Source organism: Malaclemys terrapin, chromosome 8, assembly GCF_027887155.1.
Source record: "Malaclemys terrapin pileata isolate rMalTer1 chromosome 8, rMalTer1.hap1, whole genome shotgun sequence".
Lineage (NCBI taxonomy): Eukaryota > Metazoa > Chordata > Testudines > Emydidae > Malaclemys > Malaclemys terrapin.
In genome coordinates this window covers 15,787,080-15,801,808 of record NC_071512.1, presented here as the reverse complement: position 1 = coordinate 15,801,808, position 14,729 = coordinate 15,787,080, and the positions used below count along the sequence as shown (strand labels likewise).

The 14,729-nt window shown below is 43.0% G+C and overlaps 1 protein-coding gene across 1 annotated transcript; it reads left to right on the top strand.

The window, feature by feature from the left end:
* The first annotated feature begins 1,230 nt into the window (after window positions 1-1,230).
* On the top strand, window positions 1,231-14,392 carry SPRY4 (sprouty RTK signaling antagonist 4). Its single transcript, XM_054038636.1, has 2 exons — window positions 1,231-1,319; window positions 13,438-14,392. The coding sequence occupies exon 2, from the start codon at window positions 13,492-13,494 to the stop codon at window positions 14,389-14,391; it is 900 nt and encodes a 299-aa protein (XP_053894611.1). The 5' UTR covers window positions 1,231-1,319; window positions 13,438-13,491; the 3' UTR covers window position 14,392.
* Window positions 14,393-14,729: the final 337 nt, after the last annotated feature.

The following is a 14,729-nucleotide window of genomic DNA, read 5'->3' as shown; positions in this document are numbered from 1 at the left end:
CTGGGCTGGCCCACTCACACCTTCCACGTGCCAGGACTGAGCCGGGGGCTGGGGCGGCTTTGCTGTGGGTAGTGGTTCCCATTGGAGCTGCAGCCCCCACCTGCCACCCCCTATTGCTTGAGTTGCTGCTGCCGCATGCCCCCCAGACCTCCGTCTCCTCCCCTGTCTCCCAGGCAGCTCCCTCCCACAGCCTGGAAGAGAGAACAGCAGCTACTGAGGCTGGAAGTTTTCCTGGGGACACCATTAAGCAGCAACCCAAAAGCTGGGCACCCACAGATTCACTGGCAGTGCCCAGCCAGACCTTGCCTCTTACAGAAGTTCCTGAGGGGTGAGCAGCAGAAATACTGTCTCCCCTGTCCCCTGACCCCTCAAAAGGGCACCGGTGCCCTCCCCACGGATAGTAATACATACAACGTGTATGTGTATGAAGGCATCTCTCAGCCAGTCCCCCTGCTCAATGCAAGCTAGAGCCTAGAGGAGAGCCCCTGCTGAGTGGGGGGTGGGGGAGGAACGCAGAGCCTTACTGTCTGCAGCCTGGCTGGAGGAGGAGGGAGGAGACGAGAAACGAAGGTGACAGTGAGTTTTCCCCTTCCACCTGCTTTTATTAGCTCTGGATTTAAGCTGTGCAGCCAAATGCCTATTGTATTTGTTGTGTATATTAGTATGCTTCGGCAGCACATATACTAAAATTGGAGAGATCCCCGCATCCCGGGGGCAGAAAAGGACTGCCCCTGCCATGGTCACATACACCCTTCCCTCCCGCCCTCCCCCCAAACAACTGTGAATGAAATTAACAAGGATGCCAGAAACCGCTCCTAACCCTGGGGGCACAGGGAACAGCTGAGTTTAAACCTTTCTTATGCAGGGGGCAGGCTTCTCCCTCCCTCAGCCAGTCTCCTTTTCTTACCGCTCCCTACCAGCCAGTACCGGCTTACTTTCACCTCTGAAAAAAACCCAACCCACATCTAGCCTTCGCAACTTGCAACAAGTTCCCTTCCGGCCCCCCATTCATAAAAGAGAGCAGAGCATGCGCCTTGGGGCTTCAGTGCCCACCCATTCATAGAGTTGGGAGGACAAGCATGCGCAGAGGGGGTCCCTTTCCTCCCATTCATAAAATAGCCATTTTCCCAGGCAGCAGTTGTTGCAACATCGAGGCGAAGCAAGGGGAAGCTACTGCTGCTGACAGCACAGCACTTGCAGGTCCTTCTCTGAGACCCATGGTGTTTCGTGCCAGGGATTTGCAGGTCCAGCCCCTTGAGCGGTCTCGGATTTAGGATTAACTCGCCTGTTGAGAGATGGTCTTGTCTGAACTGTTTAAAGTAAGTGGGAGATTCATATTTGTGGATATATATAAATAGAAAAATAAATCCCATCCCCCTCTCCCCCCAAGAAAATGTTTGCTGCCTTTCTAGGGGCATTTCTCTGTTCCCTTTGCATGACATTGAACACAAACATAAATGTGTATATTGTGATTTTTTTCTAAAAGTAACACCTATTATATCTATACACCTGTGCTTTATCTATAGCTGTCTGGTGTCTCCTGACCTAAAGGGAAATTTGCGTTCTTCCAAGAAAAGAAATATCCTGGTTTCTGCACAATTCACATGTGTTCCCATGATTCGTATTGAAACTCCCTTTCCTGCTCTCCTATTAACATCTGCATTTGGCTTATGTACACGGCCGGCGGCTTTTACCAGATTTGGGTTGGGATTATTTTGGGGGGTTTTTTTTAGAATCGCATTAGGCTTCTCTTCTGTTGATGGAGACTCCTTTCCTTCGTCCCCACCCCCTTCCCCTAACGGGTATCCATGCACAATCCCCCTAGATTTACAAATAAAAACTGTACCTGTTCGTTCCGTGGAGTACGAAAACTGATTTTTATGTATTTCTTCTCTCCAAGCCCTCTGTCTTGTTAGTATCAAGTGGCTCCGGAGCTGTCTCCATAATAGGACACTTTAGCGCTCAGCCACTGGAGTGTCAGATCTCTGCCGGATGACCTTTGCTCTTTAGCATTTTATTTCATGCAACTGTCCTGCAATTCCGTTTTCCTTTATTTCTTACTCCATCTTTGCTCTATTCCCCACAATCTTCTCTGTATTGCTGTGCGATTTTGTTGCTACAGTTATAATTTTGCATGGGACTGTAGTTACATGTTTAAAATTGTAGTTAATTAACGAAGATTTGTGCATATAGTCATTTATATTTGCACGTATATTTTCTCCACATATATATATGTGTGTGTGTATATATTAAGGAGAAAAATGTCTTGAGTGCCCTTCTCCACCAATTGCGTAGCAGACAGAGACAAGCTAGGGTATATTTTCTGGTACCAGTCCTGGCGTCACAGTGGAAAGACAAGACTAGACTAGAAACGATATAGTCTGAAAATTCATTATCAGAAAGGAAATGGAGAAAACAGAGAGGGACATATGCAAGGCACAGACGTCCAAGAGAAGAGCAGGATTGGAAATGCAGACCTTGGAAATGGGAGTGCAAACAGGAATCAGCATTAATCACCAGGGGAATGGACTTCATTCTTTCTTTCTCCTCAACTGATCAGAAGTAATTTATTACAGGGGATGATTTTTCTGCAATATAATCTTTCCAAAAGGGTCTGATTTCTCAATTTAAAAATATTGTATTGCCACACTTTTCTTTTTCTTTTTTAAGAAGGGAAGAGGGGAAAACACTATGGATTCCAGAGTAGAGAATAATCTGTCTTTTATTCTTTAAAACGTCTTGAACTTCCCTTGTTCCAAATCATCGTAAAGCATGATATGCTAACAGTCAGTTTACAGAAATCTCAGGTCAGCTTAAAAAATAAATAAATTGAAACCTGAACGTTCAATATTAAGTCAGCCGTCTCTGATTTGGGGGGTTAAAAAATAAAGCTGTAATTTGTGCACTAAATCACAATTATCTTCATGACTTGCTCCCCCTTCTCAATATAAAAATGAGTGACAGAGGAAGGAGTGGTTGCTTTCAGTTATTGGGAATGTCTCCTTGATAAATGTGCCATATTCCATAGGCTATTTTGTTCTGTTGATAGAAGGGACTCTATTGCTATTGCACAATTAAGGAAACATTTTGAAATCCTGCAGTCCTTCTGAAATCCCCTCTGAGATATGTAAAGATTTGTTAGTCTCCTAAAAGAGCAAAATAAAAGTTGTTTTATCTTTCCCAGACCATGGTGGGAAAATGGTCATTAGTCTTCAATAAAATGGCCCTAATAACCCTTTTCTAGCACTGCAGCAATGTATAGTTCATAATATCTACAGTTTTCCCCATTTTAACATTTAAAAAAAAAGCAGAAAACTAATCCAACATGTTGACTATACAGCTTTCCAAGTTCATCTCTGGTGTCTAAAGTTGTCTCTCTTTTTAGACAAATAACTGGTCAAATACTGTGGAAGGGGGGGTTGTTTTTTGTTTTTCTTAAATTTAAGATCTAATACAATATAATTCCCTCCATTTACTAGAAAGCCCTCTGGTAGCATTCATCATTTAGTATCATTAACTTAACTCTAATTGTGTTCTTTAAATTCAGTGACTTACTTTTGTATGTCAAAATTTATTTTATTTAAAGAGACTCTATTGCAGATAAACTGTAATCCTCAGAGATCTGAAAATTCTCAGTCCAAATCCTCACTCACACTGTAAGAAAGACTGGACAGGGTGCTTCTTGGAAAGTTTACAAGTCTATTTTTTTCAGCTTCTCTATTTCAGAGCCATTGGCATGGATTTAATGCCTCATCTTAAAAAGTCAGATTTCCCTTACTAAGCTTTTCGATTCCCCCCCACACACACACCTCCTCCCGCCCCTTATTCTTCTCAGTGGAAAAACTGTAACTGTCTTCATACAGGTAAGGCCATTTGTCCGGAAAGGGAATTCAACCCTCTTGTACATATACAAATGAATTACAGAAAAAATAAGCCACAATTTTTCTTTGCTAAAGAGCTTCGAGTTTAAATCAACTCAGACAATGAGTTTGAAGCTATAGACATTCTACTCAGACTCACATATCTTCTCTCTCTCTCTCTCTCTCTCTCTCACACACACACACACACACCTCTCTACAATACTTTTTGATAGGGAGTGTCTCCTTTGACTAGTGTCTAGCTTTCTATGACACTAAGCTTTATCCTTGTAAAGGATTTTCTGCAGCAAGAAACCAATTTTTCTCCTCCATCTATATCCCCTCTCTGTCTTCTTTCCTTCCAACTAAATCTTCAGAAGACTTCATAGGACCTTTAGATTCCTGCTGGTAATAGCACATCATTTACTACTGTTGGTGTCGCCAGTTAAGAGGTTCTAACCAAAGGCACGGTTAGAATTTCTTCAGATTTCATTCAGCTGTATATCTCTGTGATTCAGAATGAGTTCAGTTTTTTATGGTCCACCCTTGCCTATTACGCAGTCTTACTTTGGCGTCCTTGCAATTACACAGCAAGCCTGATTCACCATTCTGAATCTTTCCTGTGCTGTCAAATGTGATTTAGAGTATCAACAACGCTTTGCCATTCCTGTCTACCTTGGGCTGCTCTTTGCATGTCCCCCACATTAAGTCCATAAATTTTCCTTCTCAAGTACTGTGCTATAGAAGGATTATTTCAGTTAGCCCCTTTGATGTGGTCCTCCAGCTGCCCAATGGCAGGCCTGTCATGGCAGATGTCCTGACTTCATTCTTAGAAATATCTGGGGACATGTGTTATCATCTTTTCTGGATAATTTTGGATATAAGGAGTTGCTGAGATTTGTCTGAGTTCAGCGTTGCCCTGCCCAAATCAGAATTCACTTTGCATGAGTGGAAATTCTGCAGGTATCTCTGACTGGTGTTCTTTCTAGCATGATCTAGTGGTTAGATGATAGGATTGTGAGTCAAAAGATCTGGATTCTATTCCAAGCTCTTTCACTGACCCTACTATATGATTTTGACAAGTCACTTAGTGAAATCTTGACCCCACTGAAGTCAATGGCAAAACTCCCATTGCCTTCAATCAGTTCAGGATTTTCCCTTAACCTCTGTGTGCCAGTTTCCATATACCTACCTCACATGGGTTTGTGATGCTTTATTAATACTTGTGAAACACCATGAAATCTTTGGATGGATGATACTATAGCAAATCAACAATTAGTATTTGTTATGCTAGAAATGTTTGTATAGGTTATGCTCTGAGGTTAAGGAAACAACCTGGGGTTGCATTGTTTTCTACCCCATCCTGTTACCTTCATTCAGTGAAACTTCAGGGCTAAGTATCTGTACGAGAGCAAAGTTCGACAGGGTCTGATTTTTTGCTAGTTCAAAAGGAGCCCTCTGATGCGGTTCAGTAACTCTCCAGTGTTGTGGAATTTAGTTCCAGATATTTGATATAAACAGCATACAGTACTTCAGCTGGCAGTGAGGGTGGAGCAAACCATGATAGCACCACATTCTAGTGCCACAAAACAGCCCCAGTTTTATGGGAAATAATCAATTTGCCTGAGAGGCACTGACAGAGCTCTCCATGTGACAAGGTGAGTACCAAGACACCATTGAAAGGCATGAGGCTGAAGGCCAAAACCTGTCCCTGAAAAATTGCCTTTATGAAGCATAATCTTAATTAAAAGGGGTAATGTGACCCACCAATCAATACTTGATATGAACAAGCTCTATATTGCATTACTCCTTTGATCCAGCTAGTGATATATTTATTACTGAATAAACTCCAAGCAATGTTTTGGGGGCTCTTCTTTTAGATGGCATTTATTTAAGCATAAGCTCTGATGTTTGCATTTTAATTGCACCTTGCAAAAGCTGCTTGGGCAAAACAAAGATATCTCTGCCCTGGTCCTAGGTGGGTGAGGGGTGAGTACAGAGCATCTGCAAGTTCTTTTGACTTTAATGGGAATTGCATCTTTCAGACTCAAAATACACTTATGTCTCTCAAATACAGCTGATAACACTTTAAGGCCTGATCTTGCAGCCCTTCCTCAAGTGAGATCAGTGGGATTGCTCTCCCCCCTAAGTGGTGCAGAATCAGGCCCTTTGTTAATCCCTCATTTTCAGTATCCTGCTATTACTACATGGTTATAGGGCATTGACTAGATTGCAAAAATATAAATATTAAACAGTTAGGTATTTAACTAATTGTATGAAGATGCATACCTCTCTACTAAGTTAAATAAGTCATTCAAAGTCTGTTCTGTTTTTCAGTAACTAGAAGTTGCCCAGCCCTTACGAAAATCCAAAAGGCTGTAATAGATAAACCAGTGGGATTCTAAAGACATTATTTTAAAACCTATAAAATTTAATACAGAATGAGCCTTTCGGTAGGTTTACATAAACCATCCCATAGAGTTCTATAGTAAGTATATAATTTTCTATTAAATTCTGTAGGATAATCCAAAAACTTTATACAAAATATTTCCCACTAAATTCTGTAAGATTTTTTTTTCCCCATAAAGTGAATCCTACAAAACTTCCAAGTTTGAAATGGTACCATAACAACCACTTTGTACCTTTTTAAAAAATTATTTGCAAACATTTTAGGAAACTATTATGCAGCAAAATAGTACTTTGGATATTTAAAAGAGGAAGTGGTGAAAAGGGATCACAACAACGGCAGTCAATTTACTGGAATTAACCACAAAGCTAATTCCTATAAAGGGTTGTATATTCTTTTTATATCAAATGTTGCAGACCTGTGATATGGTCACTCCTAGTTCTTGAATGGGAAAAAAAGATAAATCTTCTCTAAATGGTTGTTTGTTCTTGACTTCTCAGTTTCAAAAGAGTTTCAGTTGACTTACTGGAATAACTTTAATTTTAAACATAAAACCAATTTGAGAACATCTGTGAGATTTCACTTCTCTTGTCTGGCTTCAGAAAACTGCCTGTTTAGTCAGACCTGGTGAATTTGTGCCGGGCTTACCAATAGCAAGTCTGAATTTACTAATGATTTAAGTGTTTACTATTTTATGTGCATGTCGTGGGTATGTTATTCTTTAATCCATATTAAAACAAAATTTGCATCCAGAATTATATCAGTGCTTTGAGAAATGGTATTTGTTGCATACACCCATACATCACATGTGCTTAAAGGCATGCATATGCTTAAATAACTTGCATGAATCAGGGCTGAAAGGCAGCACCGTTAACTTAAAAAAGAGTCAGTAGGACCTTTAAGGTACCACTCTCTCTGACAGCTGACTATACAGTAAGTAGTCTATATAGTGAGCTAAGTTTTACTTGGTACTGTAAAATTTTTGCTTAAATTATTTGACTGCTAGTTGATAAGTGGCTCATCACCAAGCATCTTTGTTTGATGGGCCTTGCCTCACCGTTCTTAAATTCAAGTTTGTAACTTTTGGTGGATTTTATTTTCTGGATTTTATTTATTTAAAGAGTTGAAAGAAAATTGGTTTCTAAAATCTATGGCCTTTCTGTTTTTGTACTAATTCTTTTACACAAACCAATAAACTTGATTATGCATTCTTGCCTGAATATTGGTTTGAATGTTATCTGCGAGGGACCTATGAAAGCTGCAAGTTGTTTCATCCATCTAAACAACTAAGAGCAGAGGGAGATTCCTCCCTCTCCTTTTTATGACCTCATTAATCCCTTCCTTGCAGATTCAATGCAGGGCACCTATGAAACTGCATATCGTTCTCTGCAGTGGCTCTTCAAACAACACATCATGTTAGAATGCATTTGTATGAACAGAATGAAGGAATTTAAGTGAATTCGGTATTTGGGGCATTTGAGTGATGCCCACGCGACAACCCTGGAAACGGAAATCTCTCTTCATAATCCAGTGGTAGCACAAACAGCTGTCAGGTCCTTTCCACTGTGCTTCAACTGGTCTATCCTAAACAACAGAAGAGTTCCCTTTCTCCTCAAAAGATCCTTTTCCAGCTGATTCTAGCAACTCTTATTTCCCACCTTTCTTTAACCAGGACGGCTTTGGGAGCCAGAACCAGACACATCCGCTCAGAAAAGCACAAGTTGAGACGCTTCCTCTGTTGAGAGCTACTTTAGATACAGTGACCATTTTCATGCTGGGTCAAGTCCTGTATCTGAGCTTGGGCTCACAACCCAATGTTGATTTGCTGTGCTAAGGCATTGCTGCTACCTTACAGGTAGTTTGGATGAAATATTAATGTAAAATCCTTCTACCCCTCTCCTGTGGCTGTCAGAATCCAATCACTAAATATGGACTAGAACTTGAGTGTCCAGGGCATCTACCCTTCTTCTAAACATTCAGCCTGCAAGAAACTTGTCATCAGCAGTGCGCTTCAGATGACCATTCTGAGGTCTGTTTCTATCATGGGACCCAAGTACTAAAGATAAAAGGGGATGAAGCTTGGGGGAGAATGTCAGTTCCCAGTGCTCAGCCCAGCTGCTCGGGCTGTATCCTGGAGAAAGGCTGAGTGAGCAATCACAAAAAGACAAGTTGTTGCATCATACAATGTACTTATTCTTCAGGCTATTTTTGTAAGAGTAATAAAGTATTAGCCAAACTGGGGTCTTGTATTGCTACTAAACCCTGGTGCGGAATAGAGAGGAAATTTAATTCGAACAGCAACAATGGTAGTATGTGGATATTCTAAAGAGAGGCAGTGTGTCTCTAAAGCACTGTATTGGGAGTTGGGAAATCTGAGTTTTTCACTTAACTTCTCCATGTCTCAGTTTCCCCACCTGTAAAATGGGAGTAATGATACTTCCCTACCTTTTGCCAAGTGATTGAGATAATTTCATGAAAAGTGCTAAGTTTGATTTTCAACCTTAACTGTCTTAAAGCCCATTTGGGTGGGGGTTTTGTTGGAGGTTGGGAGGGTTTAAGTCCAGGAAATAAAGCTGGTTTTCTGACCAGCATTAATTATCCCAATTAAAACCACCTGCTAATGTCTGTCTGCATATGAATGATTACAGAGAGTATAACAGTTGCCGGACATGGCTACAGTCTCTATACGATCTGTGTCTAACTCAGTGGAATATGCAAGCTATTCCTACTAATTCCATGCAGCTAACTCTGTATTTGCATGGCGCTTCAGATAAATAAAAAGATGTAGTTCAGTCTCAATTTCCCTTGTAAACATTGTGGTGTTTGCCTGACAGCTGCCTTTTATCACAGAGATGGCTGCTGTTCATAGGTTCATAGATTCTCGGACTGGAAGGGACCTTGAGAGGTCATCAAGTCCAGTCCCCTGCCCTCATGGCAGGACCAAATACTGTCTAGACCATCCCTGATAGGCATTTATCTAACCTACTCTTAAATATCTCCAGAGATGGAGATTCCACAAACTCCCTAGGCAATTTATTCCAGTGTTTAACCACCCTGACAGTTAGGAACTTTTTCCTAATGTCCAACCTAGACCTCCCTTGCTGCAGTTTAAGCCCATTGCTTCTTGTTCTATCCTTAGAGGCTAAGGTGAACAAGTTTTCTCCCTCCTCCTTATGACACCCTTTTAGATACCTGAAAACTATCATGTCCCCTCTCAGTCTTCTCTTTTCCAAACTAAACAAACCCAATTCTTTCAGCCTTCCTTCATAGGTCATGTTCTCAAGACCTTTAATCATTCTTGTTGCTCTTCTCTGGACCCGTTCGTTGATGCAGTCTGCACACACATGCATTGAATTCAGTGGTGCAGGAGCAGACCTGTAATTTGTAACGTTAAACTAAATACTGTTAGCCGAGGCAGGTACATTAGACACTACCCTATAGGACAAATGTTCTGTCCATCACATATATTGGTGCACAATATGCCTTAAATGATGATTTTTCAGCCCAGTTTAGACCTGCTCCCTATGAGCACAACTCCACTGATTTCATTAGAGTACAGCTGGGGTTCAGTTAGACCCCCCAACTGATATTTGGAAGCTACAGGTCTATATGCTCTATTTTAATAATAATAAAAAAAAAATCTGTAATGGAAAAAATAATTGGTACAGAGATAAAGGGCAAAAGACAGGACTGTTTCAATATGGTGCAGTATTCCACCATTTTATACAGCTCCAGCTACATTTATACCAACATTAGTCATGTTGAGTGCACACCTTTCCAGCTGAAATAGCTGCATCTCTATCCTCTAAGCTTTTTAAAAAGTAGGTTCTTGTGAAATACAACTGTCTTCCTTTAAATGCATAATCTCTGGCTGACAAATTCAGTGGTTAACACTTTGTATAATACTGAACTCTAAGCTTTAGTAAGTACTTTCTATACTGTGGCACTGAACTCTAGGCAGATGAAATATACATTTCCCCCCTTCCCCCATAAGCCCTACTTATTGGAAATCATTGCCTAATTTTTTTCAAAGCCAATATTTCCTAAAAGCATCTCATGCAGTTAGGAAATAAGTGCTTTCAAAACTTTTCTGCTTGTAGTTCCAAAATGTGAGAGCTGAGAGCAGTGAACAGTTCTGATTTTTAAGGAACAAATTCTCAATGGATTTCAAACGGAATTTTTGTTTTGTTTTTGGTGAATGACTGAGGAGGAAGAGTAACTAGAGAACTATTAAATGGCAAATGACACTGGCTTAAAAACTAAGCCACCCTAAGTAGCTTCATTATTCCTTCTAGATAAAGCATTTATCCCATTTCTTGTCTTGTGTGCAGACTCTCTCAAGCACAGCAACCAGCACTGTGCTAATGCAGCAGAAAAGGAATATACTGTACTGACCACAGATTGATATTCCAGTTTCACTGCATGAGCCCTATCCTGCAAGACGCTGGGCGCCTTTTGTGAGGTGCTGAGCTACTTCACCTCCTATTGATTTTACTATGATTTGAGGGTGTTCAGCACCTCTCAGGATCAGATCCCAAGTGCTCAATCAAGCGAATAAGTTATTATAATAATGGGCTCTAGTCATTTTAAAGCAGATATCCCCCCTCCCCATATAAAAAACATTAGGTTGATGCAGGGAGGTGGCAGGGTTGTTTGTTTTGGGTTTTTTTGTACAATATTTTTCATTCAATTAATTAAACTAGTGGAAAATGATTTAACAGCCAAGCTACACAGGATAGTGCGTGTATGATAGTGCGGGGGAGGGATAGCTCAGTGCTTTGAGCATTGGCCTGCTAAACCCAGGGTTGTGAGTTCAATCCTTGAGGGGGCCACTTGGGAATCTGGGGCAAAATCAGTACTTGGTCCTGCTAGTGAAGGCAGGGGGCTGGACTCTATGACCTTTCAAGGTCCCTTCCAGTTCTAGGAGATGGGATATCTCCATTATTCTTTCTTCTATTCTATGTTACATACACACACACAAAGTTCTAGGACAGGAGTTTGGGTGGCTCTTCCAGTTTAATGCACGCTTTCCATACGTACAACTTTTATGGATAAATCAGTCCCCACTGCCAGACCTTCTGTTGTAAAATCCAAGTCTTGTCACACATTTCTAAAACTTAAAATAAAAATCTTGACCAGCTCACTACTTCCTTTTAGATTCCAAAAGGCCCCTTCTCCCTTAGCTTACTCTGAAGTTTTACTTGCTGCTGCTTTAAACTGATCCCGAACATAATTCATAAATATAAAGGTCACTCAGCGAGGAAATGGCCCATCAACTAGAAAACAATGTGCATTTTCCAAATTTGAAGCAAGTAGTTTCCGTTCTTTGATTTAAGTTTAGTTACTTCCTGTGGTTTCATGTCCTACACTGCAGTTGAATCTTTGGATTGGCTCCAGTATAAATTGCACTCTTTCAATGAAATTAGAAACTATAGCAATAGATGGTTGAGCTGGTCTAGCTAGTAATCAGCGTTTAGGCTAAATATTATTCTGCTTCATGTTTGATGGAGATAACCTAATTAGTTGGGTGATGGGATCTCTGATCAGATTTTCAGTAGTCTCACTGAAGCGAGCTTTACCTGTAATTTGCACCGATCCCTTAGAGGGCTGTGCTGCTAGGGAAAGGCTATATATCCTCCTTATTTATATTCCCCACAATGGGGATGAAAGAAGTAGAAAACCTGTTCTTTTTAGGCCAATATCTGTCTGAAGGAGGGCAATTTGTTGAGACCATCTGTTGAGACAGACACTGGGGAGCTTTGCAAAGGATACCCGGGTTGCAGAACCTAAGTGTATGGGTTCCATCTTTCCCCACTCCCCTGCTCCAAACTCCCGCCATTCAAGTTCCCCAAGGGAGCAGAGGAATTGGGGGCGGGGGGGGAGGGAAAGGGGCAGGAATAGTTCGAGTTCACAGGGGAGGAAGATAGATTATTATGTTCAGAACAGCTGCTGTGGGTGTTGGAGATGTCCTGTTAAACTGGGGAGTCGGTGAGGAATTGTAAGATGCCCCAACCAGGGCCAGGATAAAGGGGGGGGTGTCATTTGAACCCTTTAGGGGACCAGGTTCTCTGGGAGGGCTTTCAACCAAGAAGCAGCAGCTGATTCGCCAAGCCATGCAGCACAGGCACGTGAGCAGTAAAGAGCACTCTGGCATTTCATCTTGCACTTAGTGGGGTGAGGTTCCCAGTGTCTACCAGTTTAGCAGGATTGTCGGAACTGGCTGTAGCATTATCCTTCAAGTCTGTGTAACAAGGCCTGCCAAGTGAACTCTGCACGGTTGGACTTCCTTGGGTTTGAGGTGCGGTGGGCTAGGGGAGAGACTTTCAGTGGCATTCTCCCCTAGAACCCCACAGCAACTCTCTGTGAGAAGAATGGTCTGCCAGGGTCATTGTTAACTTGAATGAACTTCTGCTCTCTGCACAGGGGAGGGAAGAGGGGTTAGACTAGACATGGGCAGAGACAGGCAGGGGTATACCAAGCAGGGTCTGGGACTCCATATGGATGCCTCAGCCCTCCCAGGATGTCATGAGTGAGGAGGGATGGGGTAGGTCTGTGGATTAGGATGACAACCTCTCCCTGCCCCTCCCCCGCATAACAACTCCCCTGATGGTCAAATGCTATCCCTCTGAGCCCATGGGGAGACAAACTCTACGCTGCCTCACTTAAGCCATCCACACAGGGGCTTAATTCGGGCCTGAGACTTTGTGCTACTGGGAGTGAGTATACTAACGCAGTACTTCCCAAACTTTAGCCATTGCTCATAGTCATGTCTGTTGGAGACCCAGGGAGGTGACAACGTAACATTCTGAGTAGCCAAAGAATATTTTAATACAGGCTGATCACTCTAAGCCATCAAGCTCAACTTCCTTCCTTCCTCGTGCATTGCCTCCCCAGCAGTCACCGAGAGAGAAAGGGCTACTAAAGCCCAAGATATCGTTACATGTAGCAATGACTGGGAGCGCTATGCTAGGCCTAGGTTAGTGAGAGCAAACCAGTGCTAGTACGAATCCCGGCTTTACACAAGAGCAGATGCTTTATCTCCACTTGAGGTGTGTTTGGCTCATAATCACTTCAGCGCAATAGCTGCTAGAGCAATGAGCCCTCCTTGGACTGGGAATAGTGACAATGGGAGTTAATTTGGGAACCATTCCTCTTTTCCCTTCTCTTTTTCAGGACACTTAAAGCAGTTTTCCCCCCCCCCCCCAGTGGTGAAGGACACTCTGACCAATGGAACCCCGGATTCCCCACAACATAACTGTGGTCCCAAACTCCGTCATGGTACAGCCGTTACTGGACAGTCGCATTCCCTATGGGAGGCTGCAGCATCCGCTCACCATCCTGCCTATTGACCAGATGAAGACTACTCACATTGAGAATGACTACACCGACAATCCCAGCCTCGCCCAGCTGGCAGCACAGAAGCGCCCCCGAGGCCACCATGAACCCGCGCTGATCAGCCAGCACCTGCAGAGATGTGAGCAGGATGTCACCCACCCCTGGATCTCTTTCAGTGGGCGGCCCAGCTCCATCAGCAGCAGCAGCAGCACGTCTTCTGACCAAAGGCTCTTGGATCACATGGTGCCGGCCCCCGTGGTGGATCAGTCCTCCCCGAGAGCAGTCCGGATACAGCCCAAGATGATTAATTGCAAACCCATGGATCTGAAGGGACCCATGTCTCAGGAGCTTGACAAGCACTTTTTACTGTGTGAAGCCTGTGGGAAATGCAAGTGCAAGGAGTGTGCCCTGCCGAGGACTTTGCCTTCTTGCTGGGTATGCAACCAGGAGTGTCTCTGCTCCGCACAGAACCTGGTCAATTACTCCACGTGCATGTGTCTGGTGAAGGGAGTCTTCTACCACTGCACTAACGAGGATGACGAGGGTTCCTGTGCAGACCACCCCTGCTCCTGTTCCCAATCGAACTGCTGTGCCCGCTGGTCTTTCATGGGTGCCCTCTCTCTGGTCTTGCCTTGCTTGCTGTGCTACCTGCCAGCCACTGGCTGCGTGAAACTATCCCAGAGATGCTATGACCAAGTGAGCCGGCCCGGATGTAGATGTAAAAACACAAACAGTGTCATCTGCAAGGTGGCGCTGGATGGCAAAGCAAGCAGGCCAGAAAAGCCTTTCTGACCATTTGGGGGTGGAGGGGGGGAGGGAGGGCAGGGGGGTATGAGAAAGGTGGAAGAGACACCAAAGGGGAGGTTATAATCTGTGTTCGGAGGATAACATGTGTTAGCCTTTTGCCATCAACAGAGAAAGCCGAAGTAACTATTTCCTTAAACTGAAGCACTTTGGGTTATTCAGGGTTTTGGAATTGATTATCTAAAGTTAAACAGAGGGGGGCCAATGGAGGAGGATTCTTAATACTTTACAGAGCCCAGGCCGAAAATCAACATAGACCACAGAGTACAGCTGCTTAAAAAGTCTTTTCACCATCTGGTTCCTAGTGCTGGCTGCTCGCTGTGCCT

Bases quoted from the DNA above. Each gene is read 5' to 3' on its own strand.
- SPRY4 (XM_054038636.1), top strand. From the start codon at position 13,492: ATGGAACCCCGGATTCCCCACAACATAACTGTGGTCCCAAACTCCGTC.